We start from the raw sequence: 14,351 nt of genomic DNA, 5'->3' as shown, positions 1-14,351 counted from the left end.
GGTGGCGATGTCAGTATGGTGAAACCAGCGCGCGTGTTCATGAACATTTTTAGACAATCGATCTAAATGGGCATTTATTTACAGCAATTGAACACTAAATCCTTCCATTTGGCCAATATGGCTTTTAATGTAAATTAGATATAAAAAAATTCATGAATATTGTGAATTATTTGTGAAAATCTTTGGACTTCTCAGGAAGTACAAAAATGATAATCTTTCCTTTAAGAAATGGGCATTTTTGATGGGTCCAGGAGATCTTCAGAGCTTTGCATTTGGAATATCACAAAAAAATCAATTGTAACAAGATGCTAATTTCCGAGTTTGAAAATGGTCATATATGGACAAATACTTGAGATATGAAAGTGAATTTGGTGTCAAAGAGCTTATGATCTTTGTTATGCTTTATCATGATGGGATACCATGAAGAGCTTGATTTTTTAAACGACAAAATTTTGTAATTTGTGAGGATACATAATATATGCCACTGGTAGAAGGAATATCAAAATGTCAACACAATGTATCAATTTACAGATGATAATAAGTTTGGAGTTGCAATAAAATAAGTTGTGTATATCCCTGTGCAAATTAATTAAATCAGGCAAACATTTGGATATAATAAGTCAATATACGCATCACAGGGCTACCTTTTATTCATTATCATCTCACATTATGTCCTTGATACATTATACGACCACATGGCTTTTTATGAATGTCCTTGACGTGATTTGGCATGGATTTAACTAAATTCTGACAGTTTTCAAGGATTTTGTTCATCCCAATACCCTAGCTGAATTATAGCCTCAATGAGCTTGTCTCGTGGTACAGTCCTTTCCTTTCAGCCTCTTCTTGATAATTGACCACAAATTTAAGGAACTGTTGGCCACCTAGATGTGATATTCATTTTGTGAATGTAGACAAAAATGCTGGAGAAACTCAGCAGGTGAGGCAGCATCTATGGAGAGAAGGAATAGGCGACGTTTCGGGTTGAGACCCTTCTTCAGATTGATGGTGAAATGCTTGATATCCATTTTATGAACTGCTTGATGAGTTCTTCTCAAATGATAAAACAGTGGTTGATTGATGCAACACTGACACTGCTGGTGTATGGTTGTTATTTTGTCTATAATTTATTTTGAATGTTATCAATTATGCTTCATGTGTTGCTTGTATTCCTAGATGCATGTTAAGTTATAGCCATCTTTATTTACCACTTCATTCCATACATCTTCATTCCATACATTGTACAACACTTTTTTAAAATATTGTTTCATTCATCCAATTGAAGGGAAATTTCACAGAAATTACTGGGAATGAATACCTCAAGGCTGCAAATTTGCACTAGAACTTTTTGGAGAGATTTATAGGTTTCCAGAAAAATGTAAGAACACATAGAATTATTCATCATGTTATGAACAGTCTGTCGTTCTTCACCTTGAATTTCTTGAAAGACAAAGTTCTCAGTTTGTGAATTGGGTGAATAGTCTATTTCAGCAGCGGCCTCTGCAGCCCGTCTGCGTTTTTATTATTTTTTTGTCTATGTTTCTATGTAATTTTTGTTATTTTTTGTTGGGGGTGTGTGTGTGGGTGGGGGTGGGGTGGGAGGGGGTAACTTTTAAATCTCTTTTCTTTGTCGGGTCTCCATTGTCGTTGGGGCTGCAACGAGGAGCGGGGGCTCTGGTGCCGAACTCACCTTCGCACGAGTCCAAAGCGGTGGTGGAGCGCTGCTGGGCGGCCCGACCTCCGGAATAGGCTCACTGCGGGCTGAAAATTTGCAACTAGAAGGTCCCTGGAGAGACCGTTTTTCAGGGCTACGGCGACTTCTCCCGAAAGTTGTAAGAGCTCCAGCGGGGACTGACATCAAAGTCATCATGTGAGCGCAAAAAAACCAAGACCCAGTGCGACCTGCATCACCCGGCGTGGCTTTAATGGCCGCGGGACAATCGCCATCGCCAGCCGGGGGCTTTGACTTTGACTCTGACATCGGGGGGGGGGAGTGCAGTGGAGAGATAAGTTTTTTTGGCCTTCCATCACAGCAATGTGATGGATGTTTATGTAAATTATGTTGTGTCTTGGGTCTATTTGTTTGTAATGTATGGCTGCAGAAACGTCATTTCGTTTGGACCTCAAGGGGTCCAAATGACAAATAAATTGAATCTAATCTAAAATGAGAATATTTTCAGACAGACACAAAAGTCTGCAGATGTTGGAATCTTACTGGAGGACCTCAGCAGGTCAAGCATCTGTACCTTCTTCCTGATGGCAGGAGTGAAATGAGAGCATCATGTGAAAAAAAACCAATATAAGCACCCGAGCTGCTTCCTTCCCCGGCCACAATGCGGTGGCTCCGTGCCCGGAGCGCCACGGCAGCGATGAGTGAGTGAGTTTCTGGCATGATTCCCGACCCCCTCCTTCTCAACACTCCTGCCCTCCCTGCAACTTTACCCCTGGCCAGACTTACCACACGCTGTGAAAAGAACTGTTCCTCCAATTGGTCCCTTGAACAAGTATTGTCATTCAATAAGATGCCAACTGATTCAACTTGTCCCGTATGCTCCTCTTTTTCCCCCACCATCTCTCCACCTGCCGTCACCCTCCATCCCCCACCCATTCAGTAATTCAAAATGAAGGAGATTTGCAAGCTTTGGGCAAATTGAATTGTTACTTATTTTTATTTTTTATTTTTACGTAGAGAACAATCTGCGCATGCGTGGTTTAAGATTTTTGGTTTGAAATCCGACTAACTGCCTACTTTGAGTAATTACTCACGGCACGTGCCTGCTCTAAGCATATAGAAAACGGTGGAACTCTTGAGATGACATGAAACTGGTGGCTTTTGACATCAAAGCAGACTTTATATGTGTGGCAGCAAAGAACCCAGGTAAAACAGACAGGAACCGGGGAAACTTTCCAAGTTGTGGAGCACAATCGAAGTTATAGGCAAATTGCCTTCAACATTGCTACATGTGTCTTTTGGAAAGGTGCTTGATCAATTCAGCTTCGTCACCAATGACCCTCTGTACACTTGTAGATAAGAATTGAAAATGTTAGGTGATGAATACATAATTTTTGTTCGTATGTCAGGTAAATTTGTTAATGCTTACAATTTAAAATGGTGTGATTGGAAAGTGAGGAGCAAGTAGAGAATATTAAAAGTGATGCTGTGGATGTTTTTTGTTTAAATAAGATGCACCTATAGTTTTTTTGTTTTCAAATCCCAGCGACCAACAGCGAAAGAGCTTCTGAAACACAAGTACATCCAGCGTTACACAAAGAAAACCTCCTACCTAACAGAACTGATAGACCGCTACAAACGCTGGAAGTCTGAAGGTCATGGTGAGGAGTCTAGTTCTGAAGACTCTGACCTGTAAGTATTCCCAGATTTTGGCATGAAAGGAAAGGGAAGGGGTAGTCCATTATGAATGAATGGTGTGTTCCTGTGTTCAGTGTTGGGTGTGCTAGTTTTAAAAGAGCTCTGTGTTACTGCCAGGTGCCCTTTACTATTCACTAGTTTGTCAGGAATGTTCTGCCCAATCAGATAATCCATTGAATCTGAGAGTTTGCTGATGTTTGTGGTTGATCAGATAGTGTTGTACTTTGAGTCCCTGTTGGTGGTGTCATGAATATGAATGTCTTTGATGTGTGAACGGCTGGGGAAAAATGGATGCTATTTAATAAAGATGAATTGAAAATCCCCGTATGGGTTTGATGTCGAGCATTTTCACAGGAACTTGCTGTCTGTCTACAGTGAAACTGATGGAGATGAAAGGGATCAGTGTCCAGTATGGACTTTCCCCACTGTACGTCCCAGCACCTTAAGCAAGCTTCAAAATGGAATGCCTGTACAGAGTTCTCAGAAGGTAAGTCTACATACATCAAGCATCCTCACTAGAATTATAGCAATATGCGGTTTAGTCAGTCACCACAATGATACTCTGAGGACTTGTGTGGTAGAATCTCATGGATGTGTTTTTTTTCAGCCCTGTTGCTGTGAAGATGTATGTTTTTTTTCCCCCTTGTCACTTGGCGATGCAGAAAGGGGATAGTTGGGCAGTCTCTGTAAATGCTTTCCTACTACTTTTCCATGCCTTTTCCAGCAATGCTGTGTACCCTGGCATGATTAACAGAAATCTCTCCCTACATGTGCAGCAAAAATGTGTAATTGAACTAAAAACAAAAAATACTGGAAACATTTGCCAGATCAGGCAGTAAAAAAAAAAGGGAAGGTTACTGGACCATGACCCTTTGTCAGAACTAAGAAAGAGAAAACACCTCAGTTTTCAGTAGCGGAGAAGATGGTTATTTGCCACTGAACTTATTTCGCTGTTGAAAATTTAAGATTTGTGAGAAAAAGAAATAAACACTGAACAGGTGAGGCAGCAACTGTGGAAAATGGACAATTGACATTTCAGGACTGGGATATTCATCGCATTCGGAGTTCTGACAAAGGACCTAAATCATTAACAGTTTTTGTTAACACATTTTGTATGTACAGCATTTTATTTTATTTCAGGTTTCCAGCATCTGCAGTTTGTTTTTATTTTCATTCACTGTAAAATTGAATGGTTATTTTATAGTAACGTAAAGATTTTCACGTTTCATTTTACTGCATTTTTTAATTGAAGCTGACAGAACAAATGCTTGTGTTTATCTTAAACATTACAGAAGTGTTTTGTAGTACATCCAAACAAAACTAGGCATTTGCCAAATAAGATGCAAGTGGAACTGGCAAGATGTTCCAAAAAAAAAAGTTCAGGAGAAAAGAGAGGTTGCAAATCAGAGATGTTTCGGAAAGAAGGAATTCCATAGATTAGGACTTCATTAGCAGAAAGCAGGGACACCAGCGGTGGGCAATTAGAGCCTGGCCAGGTTGGAGCAAAAAACATATCACCATGGGGCCAAAAATGGTTACACACTTGGGAGAAGAGAAAGGTCATGAAGGGATTTGGGAATGTGATTTTTAAGTAGGTGAAAAACAGATCAGTGAACACATTCATGAATGATATGATATGATATGCCATTTATTGTCACTATACATGTACAGTGAAACTGAAAGCTGCTCGTACTCAGTGCATACATACAATTTTACACAAAAAACAAGATGAAGAAGGGAGATGGGGGGGGGGGGGGGGAATAGGTGCACAAATTCTACGGCGCTACATACATATATACATATATACAGATGGAAGTCCGTGTTGGCGGTGTAGTCAGTGCATGTGTGGATTTGAATTTATGGTAGATATAATTCTCGGGAAGCAGCTATTCCTGAGTCTGTTTGTCCTGGATTTGATGCACCTATAGCGCCTTCCAGAGGGCAGCAGGTCGAACAGTCCAAACGCAGGATGGGAGCTGTCTTTGGTGATCTTCTTTGCCCTGCTAAGGCAGCGGGAGGTGTAGATGTCCATCAGGGAGGGGAGAGGGCAACCAATGATCCTCTGCGCTGTCCTGGTTACCCTCTGAAGCCTCTCCCTGTCTGCCATGGTGCAGCTGCCATACCATGCTGTAATGCAGTATGTCAGCAGGCTCTCGATGGACGAGCGGTAGAAGGTCAGCAGCAGGTTAGAGTCCAGGTTGTGCTTCCTGAGGACCCTCAGGAAGTGCAGCCGCTGCTGAGCCTTCTTGATGACCGCCGTCGTGTTGTCCGTCCAGGAGATGTCAGCAGCGATATGGACGCCGAGAAACCGGAAGGTGTTGACCCTCTCCACACACTCGCCGTTAATGTGTAGGGGGACTAAGTCGGTGCTGTGCCTCCTGAAGTCGACAATGAGCTCTTTTGTTTTCCTGGTGTTCAGAGCCAGATTGTTTTCTGAGCACCAGGTTGTCAACTTCAGGACTTCCTCTCTGTAGGCTGCCTCGTCTCCCTTTGAAATAAGTCCGACCACAGTAGTGTCTTCAGCAAATTTGACGATGCGGTTGTTGTTGTGGGCCGGACTACAGTCGTAGGTGTAGAGACAGTATAAGAGGGGGCTTAGCACACAGCCCTGTGGGGAACCGGTACTCAACCTGCGAGTGGAGGAGAGGTGGGGGCCGAGTCTCACAGTCTGGGGCCGGTTTGTGAGGAAATCCTTAATCCAGGCACATGTGACAGTGGGGAGGCCGAGAGTGACTGAGAGTTGGTGCATGTTAGAACATGGATAGTAGTACAGGTACTTTGAATGGTAGGTTTGCAGAAGGTGGATGTTTGCCAGCGGTTTCTGGGGGAAATCAATATTGTGAGAGAAAAGGGTTGCAACAACCGATTAGCCAAGGTAGGGCAGAGTATAGTGACATTACCCAGATGAAACATTTTTACAGATGTCAAGAATATGAGGTATGGAAGTCATAATGATATGTAGCATCAAACTGAGGTTTTAAAAGTCAGTATATTGTACAAAGTAAAAAAAACAAGGACATTTTATGGGTTCTATTATAAGGGACGGAAGATTAGTGGAGATAGGGAGATAGTGAAGATAGGGGAGAACCAGTGGATGTGGTGTCTCTGGACATCCAGAAGGCTTTCGACAAGGTCCCACATAAGAGATTAGTATACAAACTTAAAGCACACGGCATTGGGGGTTCAGTATTGATGTGGATAGAGAACTGGCTGGCAAACAGGAAGCAAAGAGTAGGAGTAAACTGGTCCTTTTCACAATGGCAGGCAGTGACTAGTGGAGTACCGCAAGGCTCAGTGCTGGGACCCCAGCTATTTACAATATATATTAATGATCGGGATGAGGGAATTGAAGGCAATATCTCCAGGTTTGCGGATGACACTAAGCTGGGGGGCAGTGTTAGCTGTGAGGAGGATGCTAGGAGACTGCAAGGTGACTTGGATAGGCTGGGTGAGTGGGCAAATGTTTGGCAGATGCAGTATAATGTGGATAAATGTGAGGTTATCCATTTTGGCGGCAAAAACGGGAAAGCAGACTATTATCTAAATGGTGGCCGATTGGGAAAGGGGGAGATGCAGCGAGACATGGGTCATGGTACACCAGTCATTGAAGGTAGGCATGCAGGTGCAGCAGGCAGTAAAGAAAGCGAATGGTATGTTGGCTTTCATAGCGAAAGGATTTGAGTATAGGAGCAGGGAGGTTCTATTGCAGTTGTACAGGGTCTTGATGAGACCACACCTGGAGTATTGCGTACAGTTTTGGTCTCCAAATCTGAGGAAGGACATTATTGCCATAGAGGGAGTGCAGGGAAGGTTCACCAGACTGATTCCTGGGATGTCAGGACTGTCTTATGAAGAAAGACTGGATAGACTTGGTTTATACTCTCTAGAATTTAGGAGATTGAGAGGGGATCTTATAGAAACTTACAAAATTCTTAAGGGGTTTGACAGGCTAGATGCAGGAAGATTGTTCCCGGTGTTGGGGAAGTCCAGGACAAGGGGTCACAGCTTAAGGATACGGGGGAAATCCTTTAAAACCGAGATGAGAATAACTTTTTTCACACAGAGAATGGTGAATCTCTGGAACTCTCTGCCACAGAGGGTAGTTGAGGCCAGTTCATTGGCTATATTTAAGAGGGAGTTAGATGTGGCCCTTGTGGCTAAGGGGATCAGAGGGTATGGAGAGAAGGCAGGTACGGGATACTGAGTTGGATGATCAGCCATGATCATATTGAATGGCAGTGCAGGCTCGAAGGGCCGAATAGCCTACTCCTGCACCTAATTTCTATGTTTCTATGTTTCTAGTGCTCTGAGGAAAGTTCAAAAGCACTGATCATGGCACAAAGTGGAGATGAGTGTGATTGAAAGCGGTTATGAGCAATATTGTCCATCGATTTGCTCACTATTCTTTTGTATCTTTTCTTTAATTTAGTCCTCAGAACCTATGAAGCGACTGCCAAAGTCAAAGTGCTTGACAACCCTGGTCAATCCCATGTTCAGAGAGGTAATGTAGCTATTGTATTTGGCTGAATGTGTTGTTATGGTTCTAATAAATATCCCAGTTCTAATAAGACTGAAAACTTTTATGGTTACACAGAAAAGCTGGAGAAACTCAGCGGGTGCAGCAGCATCTATGGAGCGAAGGAAATAGGCAACGTTTCGGGCCGAAACCCTTCTTCAGACTGATCAGGGGTGGGGGTGGGTGGGGACAAGAAAGGGAAAAGGAGGAGTAGCCGGAAGGCTGGAGGGTGGGGGGAGACAGCAGGGGAGCTGAGGAAGGGGAGGAGACAGCAAGGACTAACAGAATTGGGAGAAGTCGATGTTCATGCCCCCGGGGTGCAGACTCCCCAAACGGAATATGAGGTGCTGTTCCTCCAATTTCCGGTGCTGCTCGCTGTGGCCATGGAGGAGACCCAGGACAGAGAGGTCAGAGGCGGAGTGGGAGGGGGAGTTGAAGTGCTGAGCCACCGGGAGGTCAGCTAGGTTATTGCGGACCGAGCGGAGGTGTTCGGCGAAACGATCGCCCAACCTCCGCTTGGTCTCACCGATATAGATCTGCTGACATCTAGAGCAGCGGACGCAATAGATGAGGTTGGAAGAGATGCAGGTAAACCTCTGTCGCACCTGGAACGATTGCTTGGGTCCCTGAAAGGAGTTGAGGGGGGAGGTAAAGGGACAAGTGTTGCATCTGCTGCGGCCGCAAGGGAAAGTGCCCGGGGAGGGGGTGGACCGAGAGGGAAGGGAAGAGTTGACAAGGGAGTTATGGAGGGAGCGGTCTTTGCGGAAGGCAGATATGGGGGGAGATGGGAAGATGTGGCCAGTAGTGGGGTCACGTTGGAGGTGGCGAAACTGACGGAGGATTATTTTTTGTATGTGATGGCTGGTGGGGTGAAAGGTGAGGACTAGGGGGACTCGGCCCTTGTTGCGAGTGCGGGGATGGGGAGAGAGAGCAGTGTTGCGGGGTATGGAAGAGACCCTGGTGCGAGCCTCATTTATGGTGGAGGAGGGGAACCCCCGTTCCCTGAATAGTGAGGACATTTCAGATGTCCTGGTGTGGAACGCCTCATCCGTGGAGCAGATACGGCGTAGACGGAGGAATTGGGAGTAGGGGATGGAGTCCTTACAGGAAGCAGGGTGGGAAGAAGTGTAGTCCAGATAGCCATGGGAGTCAGTGGGTTTATAGTGTATGTCGGTTAGAAGTCTATCACCTGCAATGGAGATAGTGAGGTCAAGGAATGGTAGGGAAGTGTCGGAGATGGTCCAGGTGTATTTCAGTGCCGGGTGGAAATTTGTGGTGAAGTGGAGGAAGTCAGTCAGTTGTGTGCGGGTGCAGGAGGTGGCACCAAAGCAGTCGTCGATGTAGCGGAGGTAGAGGTTGGGGATGGGGCCCTGGTATGTATTGAACAAGGATTGTTCGACGTAACCTACAAATAGGCAGGCATAGCTGGGGCCCATGCGTGTGCCCATAGCTACGCCTTGTATTTGGAGGAAGTGGGAGGAGTCGAACTCGAAGTTGTTGAGGGTAAGGACCAGCTCCGCTAGGCGGAGGAGAGTGTCAGTGGCTGGGTATGGGTTGCTTCTCTGGTCGAGGAAGAAAACGGAGGGCTGTGAGACCATCGTGGTGGGGGATGGAGGTGTATAGTGATTGGACGTCCATGGTGAAGATGAGGGGGTGAGGGCCTAGAGAATTGAATGCGCGGAGACGACGGAGAGTGTCTGAGGTGTCTTGGACATAGGTAGGGAGGGATTTAACCAAGGGTGATAGGATGGAGTCAAGGTATTTGGAAATGAGTTCGGTGGGGCACGAACAGGCGGAGACAATGGGTCTTCCGGGACAATCTGGTTTGTGGATTTTAGGGAGAAGGTAAAATCGGGCTGTGCGGGGCTGGGGAACGATGAGGTTGGAGGCTCGGTCGGGTAGGGCATTGGAGTGGATGAAGTTGGTGATGGTGCTGGAGATGGTGGCCTGGTGCTCGTCAGTGGGGTCATGGTCCAGGGGTAAGTAGGAGGAGGTGTCCGATAGTTGGCGCGTGGCCTCAGCTTTGTAGAGAAAACTTTTATGTTTACTTTAGCTTTCAGCTAAATCTTAACTACATTACACTTTTAACTTTTGCACTTTTTATAATGCATTTTTAATTTTGCTTTATTTTTTTTAAATTCTTCTATTTTATTTCATTTTATTGTATGACATGTTTTTATGTGAAGCACTTTGAGTCTGCCTCGTGTATGAAATGTGCTATATAAATAAAGTTGCCTTGCCTTGCCTAAATATACCACTCGTTTGACAAATCTGGTATGGTTATCTGTTGTCATTAACAAAAAGAAATTGTTGTAATTGAAGTCATCAACTAATTGGCATCTTACAATATTAATGGCACATCAAAAAAATGACTAGTGTTAGTTTAGTCATCTTAGTAGTATAATGATTTTTTATATTAAAGTAATATGTTCCAGAGAAATATCAGTTATTCCATGCCCTGTTTCATTTCTGATCTCAGTGGAAGTTCCATGCTTTTTTACACGAGTTAGTTGCTTTTGTCTGACATTGGCAAGTTTTTGAACATATTTTGTTTTGGTGCAGCTACAAGAGAAGCACAAAGTCACTGGTGGAAATCTGGGTGCCATTGAAGAGCTGGAGAATGCTTTTAATCTGGCTGAGGAATCCTGTCCAGGCATTTCGGATAAACTGGTAGCACACATGGTGGAGCGGGTACGAAGGTGAGTGAACATTCACAGGATTAAAGGGTCTGCTTACCAAGTCTAAAGAAGGGTCTCAACTCAAAATGTCACCTATCTATGTTCTCCAGAGATGCTGCCTGACCCGCTTTTTGGTAAACCGGCATCTGTATTTCCTTGTGTCTACACTTGTCTCATTTGCTCCTTGCTGCTGTCATGATTGCACAACAGTGACCACTTCACAGAAACAATGAATTGGCTGCTAACTGTTTGGGCTAATGTGAGGGTACAACAAACACTATAAATGAGGGGTTGTTTACGTGATAGAGTAGAAGACCCAAGAGATAAAAGGAGAACATAGTGCTCTTTTATGAAGAAGGGTCTCGACCCGAAATGTCACCTATTCCTTCTCTCCATAGATGCTGCCTCACCCGCTGAGTTTCTCCAGCATTTTTGTCTACCTTCGATTTTTCCAGCATCTGCAGTTCTTTCTTAGACATAGTGCCCCTTATCAGTTTGTGATTGGCATGCATTGAATTCTCCAACACTCCCAATATTAGAATACTTCCCTTCCTTTAGTGGGTGAAGTGGGATATGGTAAATATGGGATAGTACCTGTGCAATAAGTGGATGGTATTTGTAATAACTTGTGTGATACTTTATCCATTTCTAAAAAATATTTCAACTAGCCACCCGCTTTGAAGAAAAACTCTACTCCTAGGTTTTCCCTTTGAATCATTTGCTCAGACATTGCTCCCCAAGAATATGAACTGAATCTTCACTGTATGTGAGTTATAACTCTGTCAACAACAATATAAGGTTTGTAAATCTTGTTAAATATCTTTGGATATTTCAGCAGTTCATACACGTGCACCTTGAGTTTCTATTTTATCCTCCTTTCTATTCCTTAGGGTTGTATGATATCAGACCGCGTGTCCACTCCACGCTGATCCTCATTCATGCTTGTGGAGTTCACTGTCCTCCTGTGCAATACATTCCTTCTCTTTGTCCCCCACAAGTATCTCTAGTTTTCTTTCTTGCTTAGCAATTCGAATCAGAGCGATATGGCACAGGAACAGGCCCTCAGCTTACCTCGTCTACACCGATCATCAACCATCTCTTTGCATTAATCCTACAATTTTCCCATTGTTTATTCTTTCCATATTCCCATTAACTCTCCCCAGATTTTATCATTCATGTACAAACCAGGAACAATTTCTCCACATGCATGGATTTATGAAAGGTAAATCATAAGGTAGTCAGCATGGATTTATGAAAGGTAAATCATGTCTGACGAATCTTATAGAATTTTTTGAGGATGTAACTAGTAGAGTGGATGAGGGAGAACCAGTGGATGTGTTATATCTGGACTTTCAGAAGGCTTTCGACAAGGTCCCACGTAAGAGATTAGTATGCAAACTTAAAGCACACGGTATTGGGGGTTCAGTATTGATGTGGATAGAGAACTGGCTGGCAGACAGGAAGCAAAGAGTAGGAGTAAACGGGTCCTTTTCACAATGGCAGGCAGTGACTTGTGGGGTACCGCAAGGCTAAGTGCTGGGACCCCAGCTATTTACAATATATATTAATGATTTGGACGAGGGAATTGAATGCAACACCTCCAAGTGTGCGGATGACACAAAGCTGGGGGGCAGTGTTAGCTGTGAGGAGGATGCTAGGAGGCTGCAAGGTGACTTGGATAGGCTGGGTGACTGGGCAAATGCATGGCAGATGCAGTATAATGTGGATAAATGTGAGGTTATCCACTTTGGTGGCAAAAACAGGAAAGTAGACTATTATCTGAATGGTGGCCGATTAGGAAAAGGGGAGATGCAACGAGACCTGGGTGTCATGGTACACCCGTCATTGAAAGTAGGCATGCAGGTGCAGCAGGCAGTGAAGAAAGCGAATGGTATGTTAGCATTCATAGCAAACGGATTTGAGTATAGGAGCAGGGAGGTTCTACTGCAGTTGTACAGGGTCTTGGTGAGACCACACCTGGAGTATTGCGTACAGTATTGTTCTCCTAATCTGAGGAAGGACATTCTTGCCATAGAGGGAGTACAGAGAAGGTTCACCAGACTGATTCCTGGGATGTCAAGACTTTCATATGAAGAAAGACTGGATAGACTCGGCTTGTACTCGCTAGAATTTAGAAGATTGAGGGGGGATCTTATAGAAACATACAAAATTCTTAAGGGGTTGGACAGGCTAGATGTAAGAAGATTGTTCCCGATGTTGGGAAAGTCCAGAACAAGGGGTCACAGTTTAAGGATATGGGGGAAATCTTTTAGGACCAAGATGAGGAAAACATTTTTCACACAGAGAGTGGTGAATCTCTGAAATTCTCTGCCACAGAATGTAGTTGAGGCCAGTTCATTGGCTATATTTAAGAGGGAGTTAGATGTAGCACTTGTGGCTAAAGGGATCAGGGAGTATGGAGAGAAGGCAGGTACAGGATACTGAGTTGGATGATCAGCCTACTCCTGCACCTATTTTCGTTGTTTCTCTAATAATTTATTGTTACAATGTTGGATAGTCACATTTGGGATCTAAATTTTATTTTCCAATATTAAAACTGCTGGTTGTCTCCTGTTGAAAGTATTGTATTATTTATCTTCTTTGAATATGATAATATGAGAATGTTTTAAAAGGACTGCTTTGGCTCATTCACCCCAAACCTAAGCACAAATTTGAAGTGGAAAAAGAGGCAATTTATGTTTCAAAAAAGGACCACCCACACCTTGGAAAATGAGTAACTGGGCAAAAAAACTGCGTCCATAAATCAACTTTTAGAACCCCTAGACGTCCCGAGATGCTGCTGTATAACTTTGTAACTATGTAAGAACCGCTGCAACCGATTGGTGTCTACCACTCTAAAAACCTGTCTGCCACAGACAGTGTGGTAACAATCTATCTCAGTCAGGTTGAGAGAAATTATTGTTGGCCAAGGAATACCTAATGTACTTTCTCCAGATCGCAGAATACCCTTGCTGTGGTTCACCAGCCATTAGGTTTGCAAATGTATCAGTGTACAAACTCGATTATCACCTGGGATTTCAGTTCATTCTCACAAACAAACTCGTAGAATTCATAGAAATTGATAATGCTGGCCCTTTGAAAATGAGAATTATATATCAAGCAGTCATATTTTTACATTAAGATTGCATTGTGTAAATTATAAGATTCTGCATCTTCGATCCTTTTGTTTCACCCCCTTTGCCGTGGTGGTTAAGAATTATATTGACAGAGGCTTAAATTACTCAAATTTAAATGCCCCACTTTCTTGACAATAAATCATTAATTAAATATAGAGTTAGTGGTTGCAGAATATAATGGGTTTAGTTTAGAATTATAGCACATAAACAGTCCCTTTGGCCTACCAAGTCAATGGCAAACATTAATTACTCGTTTACACTATTTCTATGTTATCCCACTTTCTCATCTACTCCTGACACACCAGGGCAATTTTTACAGAGGCTAGTTAACCTGCAAACCAGCAAGTCTTGACGACACAAGCCCATTGGGATAAAACCTCTACGCTAGTACAGCCTGTTTGTCTGAGGTTGGCCCCTTACAATCATTTACCTGCAATTTTTACTAATTTCTTGAAACGATACTGCCAATTCTTTCCTCTATCATAGTTCACTGAATGAAAAATTATCATTCTGACGTCCTGTTTCCAGTGGTAGCTATCAATGTGTTTTTTGTTTTTAAAAAAAAAACATAGTTTGTAACTAGGATGAATCATTGAACCAGAGTTCTCACTTAATAACTCTCCATCCAAACTAGCTATCTTTACAAACAC

The 14,351-nt window shown here is 43.4% G+C and overlaps 1 protein-coding gene across 2 annotated transcripts in view; it reads left to right on the top strand.

Moving 5' to 3' along the window:
* Window positions 1-14,351, top strand: part of stk25b (serine/threonine kinase 25b) — a 64,010-nt gene that overhangs the window by 46,418 nt on the left and 3,241 nt on the right. For both annotated transcript variants that reach the window (XM_055646017.1, XM_055646016.1), the window contains 4 exons: window positions 3,219-3,364; window positions 3,746-3,857; window positions 7,800-7,871; window positions 10,449-10,585. In XM_055646017.1, coding sequence (XP_055501992.1) covers window positions 3,219-3,364; window positions 3,746-3,857; window positions 7,800-7,871; window positions 10,449-10,585 — 467 coding nt within the window. The remainder of the gene's footprint in view (window positions 1-3,218; window positions 3,365-3,745; window positions 3,858-7,799; window positions 7,872-10,448; window positions 10,586-14,351) is intronic.

The sequence above is a fragment of the Leucoraja erinacea genome, chromosome 14, assembly GCF_028641065.1.
Source record: "Leucoraja erinacea ecotype New England chromosome 14, Leri_hhj_1, whole genome shotgun sequence".
In the NCBI taxonomy this organism is placed as follows: domain Eukaryota; kingdom Metazoa; phylum Chordata; class Chondrichthyes; order Rajiformes; family Rajidae; genus Leucoraja; species Leucoraja erinaceus.
This window is presented reverse-complemented; position numbering and strand designations above follow the sequence as displayed.